At 47.4% G+C, this 15,850-nt stretch overlaps 1 protein-coding gene across 1 annotated transcript; it reads right to left on the bottom strand.

Moving 5' to 3' along the window:
- Positions 1-1,048: 1,048 nt before the first annotated feature.
- Positions 1,049-15,280, bottom strand: fscn1a (fascin actin-bundling protein 1a). Its single transcript, XM_079177958.1, is given in 6 exon segments — positions 1,049-3,208; positions 3,676-3,811; positions 3,814-3,845; positions 4,646-4,767; positions 5,912-6,068; positions 14,255-15,280. Coding segments are annotated over 6 exon segments (1,497 nt in total). The 5' UTR covers positions 15,096-15,280; the 3' UTR covers positions 1,049-2,999.
- Between the last annotated feature and the right edge of the window lie 570 nt (positions 15,281-15,850).

The following is a 15,850-nucleotide window of genomic DNA, read 5'->3' as shown; positions in this document are numbered from 1 at the left end:
TCTCCTTGTCACGTTGTATTCAAGGAAAATGTGCACAGTGATGCACAAAATACGTTTAATTTTTCAGTTGATGGTTCGCTAAACGCCTCCATGAAAAAGCTTGTGCTATCAAACGTTTAAACCGTAGTTATGCACGGCAGGCTGGTCGAGCTTTGGGTTGGTCCTCGTTGAAGCCGTGTATGAAGATCTTTAATGCAGGCGTCCTGAGCTGCTGTAGCTGAGGAGAGCGGGTCCTCTCGCTATTGGAAGATCGGCGGTTCGATCCCCGGCTCCTCCGGTCCGTCCCTTGGGCAAGACACTGAACCCCAGAAGGTTATTTCATGTATGTATTCATTCATGTATTCATGAATGTTGGTGAATGACATGTAGCTTTGAGGGGTTGGAAGATTAGAAAGGCGCTATGCAAGTCTACCCATTTACCCCCCCCCCCCACACAAAAACAAAAGTACAATAGCTTAAGTGTGAGGAATGAGTTAAACAGTGCGTTTTCGACTCTGTGAGCTGCAAACATTAGCATGTCCGGCTAACGTACTATTGTGAAATATGATCAAACGCAAATCTCACCTCTTGCTGTCCAAGTATGAAACGTTGAGCTCAGTGACTGAACAGGATTGTGTTAATAGAATAACTTCTTAATCGAACCTTACTGCGTATTACTAGAACTAACTAGTTCTACACTGCAGTACTGGATCAATGCTGCGTCTTTATTTAACATCTACAAAGATAATCAACTGTAGTGAGGATGCTAACTTTTGGTTTGGGACATGTAGCTTTAGCTTCAATCTTTTACTGCCATATAATGTGTATGTGCCCATCAAGCACATATTTAAGAGCTCTTTAAAGAGTTCTCGTTTTAGAACGGGAACAGTTCAAAAGTCAGCTGGAGACGAGAGATTTTAACTCATAACTAACTAACGTTATCTTAATTAGCTAGTTCGCTACAGCTAATAATATCTGCTAGCGACAGTTCTCATTTCAGCCAACAAAATGGCTACTTTGTAGTTTGATAAAGGGAACCTCAAGAAGAAAAATAAATAAACAGACGAGAAGCGTTCCAAATCCCAGTTTTATTGGTCGTTGGATTTCAGGTGAACCAATGGCACAAGAGAGGTTAATCCACAATATCAAAAAAATGATACAAAATAATAATACAAAAAGAAGTTCCAGTTATACAAAGCAAAGATGTGGATTCTTTTTTTCTTAAATCTTTCATTTTCCTACTGCCCAGAAACTGGAGAGTAAGGCACAGTCATTACCACATGTTTACTCTTCCACATCCGCTTGTCTCAGCCTCGGCTCCTTTTATTCTCAACCCTTCATCGAAACTTCAGAGGGAGAAGGTTGGAGAGACGTGTTGAGGAGCTGGCTACAATCATGTATCATTCCACGGGGCTACAACCATACTTAGGTTTCACAACAGAGGAATGCTTGATGATGGTGACGATGATGATGATGATGGTGGGTGGAAGAGCCCAATAGTTTAGGGCCAAGGTAATGTTTGCCGTGTTGTAAAAGTAGACATGGACTGCTGTGTGCTATGGAGAAGGCTGAAGGGTTAGGGAACAGGCTTTGTGCTACACGACTGCATAGCAGATATCTCAGTGAAATAATACAACTAATTCAAAGTCTGCTTCTTTGCCTTTTTAAAAAGTAAAGTTAAACTCGTGCTACCTTAAAAGGACGAGTCAGGAACGCAAAAGAAATTCCAAGAAAAGCAGAAACTGTTTGGTCACATCTCATCGTGATCCGTAAACAGAAAGTAAAACTAAAGAAGCAGCAGATTACGGTTATTGAGGGAAACTCTTTCAGCCGAAAATCACCATCCGTTAGTCCAGACAGTGAGAGATGCTCGACCGTAACAGCTAACATGTCATGAGTTAGTAGCACCGGGTTCCAGTTTTCTCAGTTCTGTGTGTGTGAGATGACGGTTTGTTAATCCAGTATCAAAGGTTCGGTCTAGATAAAGGCTGAGGTCTAGGTTTGGTTGAAGGGTTTATAAATCATGTCACTACTGTACCCATGATAATGTCTGTGCCTCGGACGTAGAAAAAGAAATCTAACTGTGTTTCAGGGAGGGCTGTTCTCTTCCAGTACGACGAGTGAGTGCAGTAAACACACAGTGTGTGACCGCACCGTTTCTATTTTTAATTTCTTTAAACTGTTCTCGGGACAATAGGTTTAGCGCGTGGGAGAGGAGGGGGGAGGAGGGGGAGGTTACGCGTTTTAACTTCCTACTTCCTGTTTGGTCCAATGAGAACACAGCTAGAGAACAACACAGGAAACAGGGTTACATTAGAGTACTTTACAGGTGAGATGAATAGGGGTTGGGGGGGTTAAACCCGTAAGTTACATTTTCTATATTCTTTCTCATCAGATCCAGTTATATCACAGAGTCATCACACAGCTCATGAACACAAACATACTCGGCCTGGTCTACGCGATGCAAACGCTCCAAAGACAGACCCACCGTCTCCATGCGGTGCGTCCAGCGAACAGGAAGCAGCTGAAGCAGGTTTTATCCGGTGGTGGATCTGTTTTTGGGAGATTGGATCAGGTAGAAGCAGATCTAGCAGACCAGGTCAGATAGCATAAACACCGCCACCGTGTGCTGCTCACACAGACAATAGAGACGAGGGAGGGGCTCTTAAAACGTGGCTCTGCTCTGCTCTGGGAGAGGGAGACGGCCCAATCCTAAGGCGAGGAGGGAGAGAGTGAGTGACAGGTCGAGCAGCCAACCAGATCGGAGCAGGAAAAAAGTGCACAGCCCCACGCTAACTATGGCAACAGATAAAGGTCAACGCTGCAGAGCAGAGCTGGGAAAAAAGATGGAGGGATAGACGGACGGAAAGGAGGGTCTCCTTCTATCCGTCCTGTTCTCTGTGTGCAGTTCATCAACATATAAAGTCATAAGGATATAATATGAGGAGGGGGGGGAGGGGGGAGTGGGGGATGTATGGACGGGTTGTGCTGCGTGGCCACACTTTACTCATCACCTCCCCTCAGTACTCCCAGAGCGTGGCGGTCTCCAGGTCGTCGGCGTTGGCCTTCAGCACGCCGGCGTGGTCCCCGCGGAGGTACTTGCTGTCGGCGGCGTGGCGGATCGCCAGCTTGTTGTAGTCGCAGAACTCGAACAGGAAGTCGACGGGCGCGTCGCTGCTGCTCACCACCGCCTGCTCGTTACCGATCATCCAGTATTTACCCGTGGAGTCTGCGGGAGGAGAGCAGATGGATTTAAGAGAAATGAGTGAGTAGATGTGTGTGTGTGTGTGTGTGTGTGTGTGTGTGTGTGTGTGTGTGTGTGTGTGTGTGTGTGTGTGTGTGTGTGTGTGTGTGTGTGTGTGTGTGTGTGTGTGTGGTGTGGGGGGGGGGGGGGGGGGGGGGGGGGGCATCGATGTGGGGGAAGGGTGTGAAAAAAGATGGATGAGCAAACAAAAGATGCGGCTTAAAATTGCTTTGTTTGAATTGCGTAATGTGAAGGCGAGGAGAAATTATCCAAATCAAATCCCTCTTTTAGGCCCAAACATGAATCCATAATGATTTAATCCCTTGTATGCCTGCAGGAGGTCCCTCTCCGCTGGCTGTGTAATGCTGCTGCACATGTGCAGGTTTACGTCCCCACAGTAAGCCAACATGTCCTTCAGCAAGACGCCGGTAGTTCGAGCGACCTGAACTGACCTTGCAGGCTGTATGCTCCGTCTCTGAACTCCAGGGTGAAGTAGTCGTAGGTGGAGCGGTTGGAGTCCAGCGTCCCCGTCACCTTCCTGCAGCCGATGAATCCGTGGTCCCCGCGCAGCACGATGAGTCGGGCGGTTAAATCAGCTTCATGAGAAACTCCTCGGACTCGCCTGGAGACAAACGAAAGGGCACAACATGCGTAAAAAAACTACTGTGAAGAAGCAACAACTTCAACAGTTTATTTCACTCTATGCTTAGTGACTTAAATACAACACTTTGGCCTCAATTATGAAACTACCAAAGTTGTATTGCAGCTCAATGTTTTTGAGCTGAGAGCAGAGAGTTTTCATACATCTCATTAAAAATGTATGCAAAGCAACTTGGCTTCAAATGTGCCCTAAAAAGAGCTGTGCTGAGCAAACGGCTCCCTCATCAGAAACTGCAGCACAAAGTGAAAACTTCAGCTTGATCCACCAGCACGTCATCGTCTCCTCTAATCGCTGACATGACACCCGAGACTCAAAGCAATGCCAGCAAATTGCTCTAATGGCAAAACTGTGCAACGGCGTTCACTTAGCTGTTCGTAACATCTGCATGAGCTGGTGTTGTTAAAGGAGTAGTACGTATATTTGCTTTCTGTCCATTAAATACAAGTCTTCTAAAGATCACTAATTAACACGTTAAAGCTTGCTAACTCTGCACACACCCATGATGCTTCCAATTAAATAACTCAGCATCAACTCGGCAAAAAGAGGCAAAGCAAAAAGACTGCAACACATCTAAATCCCCAAAGAGTAAACAGTTGAACAGAATCAGTTCTGAAGCCTTTGAGGCCCAGAATCCACTGGAACATAAAGCAGTGATTTAACTCCCGCACTGTACTGGAACCCCCCCCCCCCCCATCACTGCTGAAAGGTAAATCAGTTAGTCAGTCATTGTCTGAGCGGCTGAATCAACAAATCTCACCGACCGGCAGAGTCGATGGTGGCCGCTAGCTGGCCGTTTTTCTTGGCGGCGACGTATTTCCCGTTGGCGGCCCGCAGAGTCAGCCTCTTCCCACGCCACTCAATGTCAAAGTAGCAGTTAGCTGACCTGCAGAGAGAAAGCACAGGCACGGGGGATGAGGAGGATAATTAAATGGAGACGGCAGGTAGATATCCAGTAGCACACTCGCGTGAGTGTCGGGTGTGTAACCTGCTGAGAAAAGAAACTACACCCAGCTGTTGAATCCAGAACTTAAGTAACTGCCGGGTAATTGGATCGGTCGGCTCAAGGTAGACGGATAAGCTCCTCTTGTTGTTGTTGGTTAAGTTGAATCAAGTAGCTTGTTAATCGTCTCACTTGGCACAGAGCAGGGGTGTTATTTTCTCGGGTAGCTGCCACATACGGCCTGTATCTTTTATGAGAGAAGACCTAAAACGCTCTACAAAATGTTCCCTAAAGGCTCTGAAAGAGAACATGGTGGAAGAGAAGATGTTTGTGGTCGAGAGTCAAATGTCAAGAATGTTCTGGAGGAGTTTGGTAGACTTCCTGCAGAGCGCACTGCTCAGTTTTATCTTTAAAAAACAAATGGAGGGTTAACTCGGGACACATGGCCCTCTGACTAATCTCACACTGGATCAGGTATGTGTTGTGCTCTGCATCACCTCTGTATACTGCATGTTCCTCACAGCTGTAAATATGAAGCTTCCATCTATAAAAACACTTGATTTTCAAAATAAAAGACCTTTTTAAAAAAAAACGCAACAAAAAAGGAGCCAAGTGCTCTACTTAGTGCTTAAGGACGTCATAAAAGTCTAAGCTTCCACTTCTGAATCTGTCCGGGGCCTCACAGGGAGCACAGGGTGAAGGGGTCAGAGGTCAGGGGTCAACAGTCAGCACTCTGGCCGAGCAGACCCGCTGCACATAAAAGAAAATGGCTTCTACAGGTTGATGTTGCTCACAAATGCACTTAGTCTCCCACAACATGCCACGGCCAGGAGATGAGTTCACTCACTCTTCACCTCCCACACACGTCATCCACCCCTTACCACACACACACACACACACACACACACACACACAGCTCAGATTACTGGGGAGGGGACTACAGACTGTGACGGACCAGTATCAGGTTCTCTCACACAATCACTGGTGCTGAGAGGTTAGTGAGCGGACAGATTGGAGCAGGTGTGGCGAGTTGTAACGTTTCAGACGTGCAACATGGCGGTGATGTGTGTGTGTGTGTGATGCATACTTGGTGGAGGCGGTGCACTGCAGGCCGCCGTTAGCAGTCAGGGTCCAGTATTTCCCAGCGGCGGTGCGGAACGCACACTTGCGGTTTTCGCGACAGATCTCCACCTGGAACACCTCCTGGTCGCCCTCCTCGTCCTGATTGGCTGACAGGTCCATACCTGAGAGGGGTCAGACGGTTGGAAGGGAGGGGTTTAGTTCAAATACAGGCTAGTGGGTCAGACATTAGCTCAACGCACATGTGAGGGCTGCAAATAGACGCAGAGGATGACCATTAACAGTCCAGATGCAGAGACACACCCACACACATAAACGGCTTCAAACACACACCCACACACATCCTCTGGTCGGGATCAGACGCACTAAATGAGCAACATCAGACAAGCTTGGATTAGTGAAGGATTTCACACACACACACACACACACACACACACACACACACACACACAGTATTAGACGTCATGGTGGACGGTCACTAAACACAGAAAAAAACCCCACAAGGCCACAATAATCTTCACTTCACTGGCATCTGCAATGAATGTAGAAAGCATCAGAGAGAGCAGACACAGTTAACCCGGCAACAACAAAATGTATGTTGTGAATGTCGTGTTGATGGATGAAAGCAGATTGGGTTATATTTGCATAATGTATTTATACATTATTTTGCCAGCATTAGATATTGACATAGCTAAAGCCATATTCTGCATTACGAAAATTAGAAAGCTAGTAGAGATAAGAATCGGTCATAATCTGTGTTCACTCACTTCTTTCATTGGAGTTAATAGTCTCCTGAAGGGGGGCCGTGGTGAACTCTGTCTCTGTCTGTATTTAGGCACAGCCGTCAACATCAACATGCTCATAATGATGATGCCAAAACATTTAGTTCATAACTAAATGGATAAATCAATACTGAAAGTAATCGCTACTAATGTGAGTTGCAAAAAGGCCTCTGTGTGTGCGTGTGTGTGTGTGTGTGTCCATACACCAGACTGTATGTATACAGAATAGCAGACCTCATTAAAATCTCATCAACTCCACTAAAGCACTTAAGAGCAACAAAGAGGTAAACAAACATGAGTCAACTAATGCAGACACACACAGATACATACAGATGTACCGCTCCCATCACACACACACACACACACACACACACACACACACACACACACACACACACACACACACACACACACACACACACACACACACACACACACACACACACACACACACACACACACACACACACACACACACACACTTCATGCAGCACAATGCGTGCTATTGTATATGATGAGGTCATGGCGTGGACGGCCCTATAGCTCGAGGCTGAACAGAGAGAAACATGGACTGTCTGTTGGACCGTCTGTGTAAATGTGTGCAGAGGGAGAAAGAAAGACGTGTTTGCGAGAACAAACCAGCGCTCATGTGTTCTCCGTCCGTCTCTCTGTTCATGCGCGACGCTCTCCTCCAGTTTTCTCTTGTTCTGCTTCAGCATCACTACCGGCTCAAATGTTGAATACATTAAAAGAAGAAAAGTGGCCTTAAAAAGGCTCACGATGATGAACGATGTCATCGTATGTTGTCAAAATTGGAAGCAGGTTCTATAGTTGTGATATTTTTCAGCTGATGGGACTTTTTGTTTAAAACTAATTTTGGGAGCATAGCAAGGGAGTGTTATGAAATGGTTGCTCATTGTGCTAACATCTCAGTGAAAAACATGAATGAGAGTTATTAAACATTGTACCAACAGAGATAGCGTTGACATGTTTGTTGCCGGATATTTCTAAACAGGAATGACTCCGAGGAGGGCTTTGTTTTTAACAAACGTAAACATAAAGTTCAGCCCTGCTCTCCAGTCCGAACACTTCCAGACAGTCCCACAATAGTTTCTCAACATCCTTCCTAACACACGGTGTCTCAATACAAGCTGTGCTTCATATAAAAAGTAAGACCACAGTCACAGAAAAGTGTTACGCAAGGAGTTCGTCACAGAAGAAAGAAAGAAAGAAAGAAATACATAAAACTTCTCTCCTGTCGAGCGTTCGCTAAAGTCAACTAACTCCGGCCTCAGTGGAAGGATTGAGTTTCTGCAGAAATATGTGGTGCTGCACACGTATGAACACACACACACACTGATGATTGAGAAGGAAAATATAAGTGACCATAATGAGAACCACATGGTGCGGAGGGGGAGGGGGAGGGGGAGGGGGAGGGGGTGAAACAAGATGAAATGTAAGTGAAGCTGCAGCAGACAAGGAGAGTTCAGACTGGAGGAACGCATCAGGAGGACACACGAGGAGCAGAGAGGGTCATCAGTCACACCACTGAACTCTCCTCCAACACATCCACTCAGGACAGAAGCACCAGAGAGACGTAAACGTGCTCTGACGTTATACCTCTACTGACTCACCTACCACATGAGCTAGTTTATTCCTTAATGCTACAGGAAGTCAGAGGAAAAACCAGCTCTGATGTTCTATTCATGATTATAAACCTGTAATACATTAAAGGATCCGTTCTTTAGATGTTAGTCTATTAATCAACCGGTTTGACTCCAATTAAGATCATCAGCAGCACAACGTTAGTGCTGGTTTTTAGTTTTAAAAAGTGATTTGCTCGCTTTGAAGAAAAACGTATTATATAATATAAATAGAATCTCTGTTAGAGGAATCATTACATTTTTAGCGCATTTCCCCCTTTATGCTAAGCTAACCGGCTGCTGGTCGGAGCTTATTATTATCGTACATTAGAGAGAGGGATCGATCGTTATCGTTGAATGAGACGCTCTGGCCTGACAGAGCTTCCTCACCCTAAAATCATTTTTATTCTATTTTCCTTTGTTCAGACTGTGCAAAACCTCAATATGTACAAAACATACATCAAATATATACACACTGAAGTCAGTCATCATCCTGTTTCTCTGACATGAGACGACGGGAAAACATTTCACTATATGAAAATAAACCAGGAAACTAACAAAAGACACGTTTTACATGCTGTACTGTGAACCGATTATCACCGTTTCCTCCACCGAGCTGGTTTGAATAAATTATTCCCCAAAAATGTATTTTATTTGAATTCACGTGTGCGAGTCTTGTCAGTGCTGTCAAAGAGGCTTTTACTCGACAACATCATTTACATGCCTGAATATTTTGAAGAGTATGAGTACGATATCCGACTAGTCTGTCGGTGGATAAGAGGAAGTGTTCGTCTCTTTCCATTACAGTCAAAGGCTTAGTGTCTGATCTACACGCACACGCACACGCCCCGAGTTATCACAAGGAAAGAAAAACACTGGCGGGTACACACAACATGAAAATACAAGACTGACGGAGACAAAACACTCACCCCAAGGCCTGTAGAGCCTCAGCCGTGACCCAGAGACCAAGGCTGCCTGTCAGGCTTCATCTGTGTGTGTGTGTGTGTCTGTGTGTGTGTGTGTGTGTGTGTGTATGTGTGCGCTATATGCCCAGTTATGTCTATGCTGATCACTTTGAGCAGCTCACAGGGTTAATGGAGGTGGAGGAAAGAGGGTCACTTACACACACGCTCAGCATCTCTCTTCAGAAAACCACATCAGAAGAAGTGACCACACATCCAGAATCCACCCAAACCACACCAAACACAGAGCCCAACACACACACACACGCTCCAAAACAAGCCCTCTATCTTTCTGTCCACCCCACCCACCACATTCTGCCTGATGGCGGCAGGCACAGATTGTTGGCCTCTGTTACTGTGAGCCAGCACCGGAGGCCTGCTGTGAACGCACGCGATTGTATCAAGTGCAGTTGTGTGTGTGTGTGTGTGTGTGTCCTATTGTTCAGCAGGCCGGACCGAGGAGGCGACCAGCTGGGGCACAAACAGGGAGACAGATCATCAGCCTTTGTTCTGATCCAAACAAACACACACACAAACACACATATATATATATATATATATATAGACAGCACCCTACACACTGAATACTGTACCACCGCTGCTCATACAGTACAAACTGAACACACACACTACTGTAATACTCCCATTTCCTCTAACGAGTGCAAAACAAAAACGGGGTCAGACATGCGAGATGCAGTATTGTGCCCGAGGATGCCCCAAATCTGTTGGTAAATTGACTTCAACCTCATTCTGTGTTCAGTGTGGAGCGAACAAAAAAAGCTGGACTGAAGAACGGTCTGACTGTGAGTTAGAGGAGAATAATGTGGAGACACACCCAGAGCAGAGCGACACACTGAAGTCTAACCTATAATAAAGTAGACGACATTAAGGAGGAGAGGCTCCACGGTGCTGTCGACGTGAGGCTGCTCCCCTGGCACGCTCCCAACACACACACACACACACACACACACACAGGGCCTATAAACACATTAAAGTGTCAACATGCACATGCTGTCGCAGACAGTCAACATTACCAAGGATGCATGGACTGATTGCGTCCCTGTCGGGTGAATGTGTGTGTTGATGCGCTGTAGATGGAGCAAATCGTCGCCCTCTATCCTGCAGGGATTAACACACACACACACACACACACACACACACACACACACACACACACACACACACACACACACACACACACACACACACACACACACACACACACACACACACACACACACACACACACACACACACACACACACACACACACACACACAAGCCAAGGTCGGAGTTGTGTGTCTCATTTCCTGCCAGCGGGGGGGTGAAGGACACAGAGGGTGTCAGGGCTGAATCCTGGCCAGACACAACATGGCGCCTCAGTTTCTGTCTCCTGCTCTCACCATCAGCTGCACACTTTGAGCTGGTTTCCAGCAGTAATCTGAACAAATGGTTGTTTTAACTGAAACTTGCAAAAGGTCAGTTGTTAAAGAGTAGTTTGACATTTTGGGAAATTAGCTCATTCTCTTTACTGTTCAGAGTTTGATGACTCGTGTCTGTGCAGTAAATCTGAAGCTACGGCCAGCAGCCGATTCGCTCAGCAGAGCTCAACACAGACGTTTAAAAGTGAACGCCACACTGGCAGCTAGGCATCGGCTTTTGGTTGCCGAAACTGAACAAACGGTCGCCTGATATTTTGCGTAATTGAGAAACTATGCAGTTATACGTCAGCTTGTGACGCGTCTAGCTCAAAAGACTCACTCTCCAACACTTCGTTTGTGACGTTGACCGCCATCGTCTCTAAAAACGACGCCTATGCACACAAGTGAACGCACCAAGACAGAGTCGTCTGGATCCGGTTGTGACTAACAGAATATAGAGATATGTAGATTTAACTAATGCAACATAACTAAAGCACCTAGTTTTCGTCACCACAGGATTTTCATCTCCTCGCCCAGAGAAGACCCTCGTTTACAAAGAGCAGCCGGCACTCAGCGGTCACACCAGCAGCCGACCGGATGCAATGGACTCGCATCCTTTAGCCGACTAACCGGCGCTCGGGCTTCACTCTCACTTTTAGGGGCAGAAGAGGCCACTTAATGAGGCCATTGAGCTCCGCGCTAACGGACTAATGATCGTGTCTGGGGCCACGTTAGGGCCGTTAAAGTCTCTCAGGGAGTTTGTGATCATCCGTGTTCTAGGGATGAGGAGTGAGGAGTGAGGATGTTATGGTGAGGAAACGAGCAGCAGCTCAGAGTCAGATTAATGACCAGTGTGAGGACAGCAGAAGAAGAAGAGTGCTGTAATGTAATCTCTGGTGGTTCCGCTTAAATGAATACCGTAATAATTTAATGGTCTTGGTTGAGATTCAAAAAAGAATCCCAAATCACAGCATTACATCACATGTGATGTAATGTGAACATGTTGGCTCATCAAAGGCCTCTTTTCCAGTTATTAGTGAGTCAGGAAGTGAAGAAGCGATGATGACAGAAATAAAATACACTGACGGAGTTTCAGAGTTTCCACAAATTACAACCAAGTTAGGTGAGCTGGACTCCAAACTGAGGTTGTTAACTGAGGTATGTTAATATTGTCGATTAGAGCTACTTAAAGGAAAATGCTGCCATTTTTGTACAACATGGGTTTTATTACAGAGTGGTAATCCTTCCCATCTGTTAGGATTGTATTCTTTTATTTACTAGCTCCATCGTCGAGGTGTTGGGATGCAGAAGAGGTTGAGTGAAGTAAGCGAGAACACCACGAGCAGTCAGAGAGGTGGAAACTTCCAAATAAAGTCATTTTGCAGCTTTAGGGACCGACCCACGAACCTACGGTCGCTAGTGAAAGCCGGCTTCGGCTTCAGCTGCCATCTTCGCCGAGGTCTGCCAGAAAAATAGCTTTAGAGCAGCTGTCGGTTTAAAAACATCTGGAGCCAGTTTAATTCCCCTCAACAGTTAATCCACTTCACAATGATCCAGTTGTTGGACGTGGTCTTCCTCTAAAGATTCAGACCTGCTCGTTTTAAACAGGTTTGTGCTGCAGAGTGGTGAAGAGGACGTGGCTTCAACTGCACACGCGTGTCCTTGAGCAAGGCATCATGTACGACCACTGACCTCCGATTAGTGGTGCACCCACATAACATGTTCTTACAGCAGCTCCGATATCTCAAGTCAACACATCAGCCCTGATGTCTTAACTAGTTCTGCTTGTACCATGCATGCACACGAGGTTGCACATGCAACAGATTGCTCGTATTACGTATCAGGATGATGCCGTGGAGGCACTCGAGTCATAATCTGATTTTGGCAAAACGTCCCACAGGCAGCAATCTAATATTTCACCGGGGTGTTATTAAAGTGAAATGCATGCTCTCAGTCATCGTATAATTCCAACAGATCCGCTTTTATAAATCGCCAGCATTTCATTGGCTTGACCCTCGTTATTCAACCCTCCAGCTTTCAAAACCTCCATTTTGTGCCCGAGACTGAGCGTGTAGGCAATAAGGAGTAACAGCTGATGGAGAGACATGTGGATGAACAAGTAAACAAAGCTGGGAGGCAGAGAGCAGAAGATGAAAGGAAAGAAGAAGAGTCATACTTTGTGAAAAGAGGAGGCAGAACTACTAAACCTTCACCAGACACTCAACAGATTTAGAGAGCATCACTGTGTGTGTGTTCCCATCATGCATTGCAGCCGACAGTCAGAGCTGTGCTGACTCAAAGAGGCTTTTTAGAGCATGATGCACACTATTACTGGGACCTTAAATGTAAGGGCTTCTGATTAATGTGTTCAATCGTCAACATGAGGGATGCCACTCAGACACACAGCAGCAGCAGCAGCAGCCAGGGGTGGAGGGGGGGGGGGGGGGGGGGGGGGGGGGGGGGGGCATTAGGAAATGACGAAAGAGATGGAAAAAATGAATGTTTTAAAGGAGGGAGGCAAAGTGAGCGAAGGTGAAAGGGGTTGAGGGCGAGGAAGAGATGGAAAAAGTTAGGAGGGATGAAAAGGAAGGAAGGAAGGAGGTGGAGGGACAAGCTTGTATCTCTGCCCACTCTGACAGCTGACAACCAGACACACACACACACAGATCTAATGTGAAAACTTTATTAACCAGTTCATATCTGAACTATATGAGGAACCATGAATGTGTCTGAAGGGTTCATGAGGATTTGGGGTTGCCATGCCATCATGGCATATAGGCGTTCTGTTTGGTAACTTATTTGGTGATGACTAAGGTTTTACATTTTAAATCAAGTGAAATTCACTCTTCAAAAGACACTTTTAAAGCAGCCAAGTATCTATTCTTCTAAAACATCTGGATTAAAGGATGTTACACATCATTTTACTGTTTTTTTAAGGCGTTCAAACTGCATCCGTCCTCTCCTCTCACTGTGGAGCCGCTCTGCTTTGTGCTCAGTTTCAGGCTGTTTTACATTTGAATGATGACACACGAGCACACGACGCCGAGTGTGTGTTCACAGGGCCGAGGTCTCCGTGCACTTCTTTGTTAGCACTCTTTTCATGTCGCCTGTCTGTAAAATTCACTGAAAACACGTACAGCTAACATGCACAGTACTCAGTGTGCCTCTATCAGCTCCTATTTTAATTCCAGTAGGTTGCTCTTCCACAGATTACAAGCCTTTGGTGTTTTTAAGGATGTGCTGGTACACGTAGGGATGTGGCCTCTGGTCAAACAAGCCATTGTTGAGCGTGTGTAAATACAGACATAGGCCGGTGTAGTGTGTGAACATGTAGGTCGTTAACATGCCCATATCCTACCCTTTAGTGTGTGTGTGTGTGTGTGGGCTGCAGGGGGGATGCATTCTGACATTCCATCACTTTAACCCTTCCTCAGCCAGAGGATGAGATACCAACACACTCTCACAAGGGGGTTACCCATAGGACCACCAGGCCTACAAAACACACACACACAGACACACACACACACACACTTTACACCCACCTTGCCGGGTGGAGACGTTCCTCTCGTTGGCGGCGGTGAGCACGACCTGCGGGTGGCTCTGCTCCAGCACGAACAGCTCGTCCTTGCCCACGCGCGCGCTCTTGCCGGACTTCATGGTGCCGGAGGGCCCGGACGGCGCGAGGTACTTGCCGCTACAGTCCCTGAACGCCACCTTGCCGGAGCGGAACTCCAGCGTGTAGCCCGTGCTCTTGTCCGCGGTGGCGACCAGCGCGCCGTCGTTCCTCAGGAAGCGGTTGTCGGAGGTCTGCAGGTGGTAGCGCTGCTCGCGGAACACCAGCGTGATCATGGAGTCCACCCCCCACGGCACGTCCCGGTCGATGGCGATCTCGTCCGCCTTGCCGCTCAGGTGCGCGTACCGCTTGCGCGTCATGCTGAAGATGTTCACCTGCGGGTGCATGGCGATGTGCACGCTCCATTTCTCCGCCACGGAGGCGGTCTGGGCGAAGCAGATGATCCGGTCCTCGGTGCCGCCCAGGTAGCGGCCGTGCGGCTCGGACTGCAGGGACCAGCGGCCGTCGTCGTGGGCGGTGATGACGAACCGGCACTCCGGGCCCGGGGTCTCGCTCTCTCCGGTGACGTTCCCGTCCTTGTCGGCGGCGATGTACCGGCCCAGATGTGACTTGAGGTGGAACACGTTGCCGCTGGAGTCGTCGCAGCTCTGCTCCAGGGTCCAGATCTGCTTCTTCTTCATGGACGAGGCGCACGCGTTGATTTTGAAGCCGAAGGTCTCCGCCGTTAGGTACTTGTTCCCGCAGTTGATCAGACCGAACTGGATCTGCAGCATGTCGCTGGTTCCGTTAGTCGCGCCGTTAGTTGTCATTGTCGGTTCTGTGCTCTCGAGCCTCGGACCGGACCGGTTCTGTCTAAAGAGGGATGAGGGGGGGGTCGGTTCTGCTGGTGAGCTCGCGGCTGAAAGGGTGGGATGCTGTGCTGCCTCGCGTGCTTCTCTTTGTTTGGGGTGTGAGTGGCTGAGAGGGGAGTCTATGAGCGCGCGCCACCGGTCCTCAGTGCTCTGCCTGTCTCAGCAGCGCGAGCCCGCCGCCACAGCTGCAGCCTATATAACCATCAGTGACGTTGCGCGGATGGCCACGCCCCCTCAGATGGACAGAAATCTGGGAGCTGAACTGGACTTTTATTTCTCTCTTCCTCTGCTGATGTTGTGTCGTTTTTATTCAAAAGCTTCTCCGTCACAACGCTTCTCTAGTCGCTACGCTCCTTGTTAGTCTGTTTCTTAAAAGTTGTATTAGTCAAATTACTGTGAATGTGATGAAAGGGTGAAAATAAACTCCAAAAAGTAATGATAACCCATTACAAACAATCACATGCAGGGGATCTGTTTGCCACCGACTGATAACATCATATCACCATTTCTCTCTCCCTCTCTCTCTCTCTCTCTCCCCCTCTCTCTCTCTCCCTCCCTCTCTCTCTCTCTCCCTCTCTCTCTCTCTCCCTCTCTCCCTCTCTCTCTCTCTCCCTCTCTCCCTCTCTCTCTCTCTCGGACACACTGATCAGATAGACTCAGTATTTGAATCATGAGGACATCCACACACAGAGCTCTATTCATGGCTCGATCAC

The sequence above is a fragment of the Pholis gunnellus genome (genome assembly GCF_910591455.1).
Source record: "Pholis gunnellus genome assembly, chromosome: 17".
Lineage (NCBI taxonomy): Eukaryota > Metazoa > Chordata > Actinopteri > Perciformes > Pholidae > Pholis > Pholis gunnellus.
The sequence above is the reverse complement of the archived record's forward strand: the minus strand, read 5'-3'. Positions and strand labels throughout refer to the sequence as shown.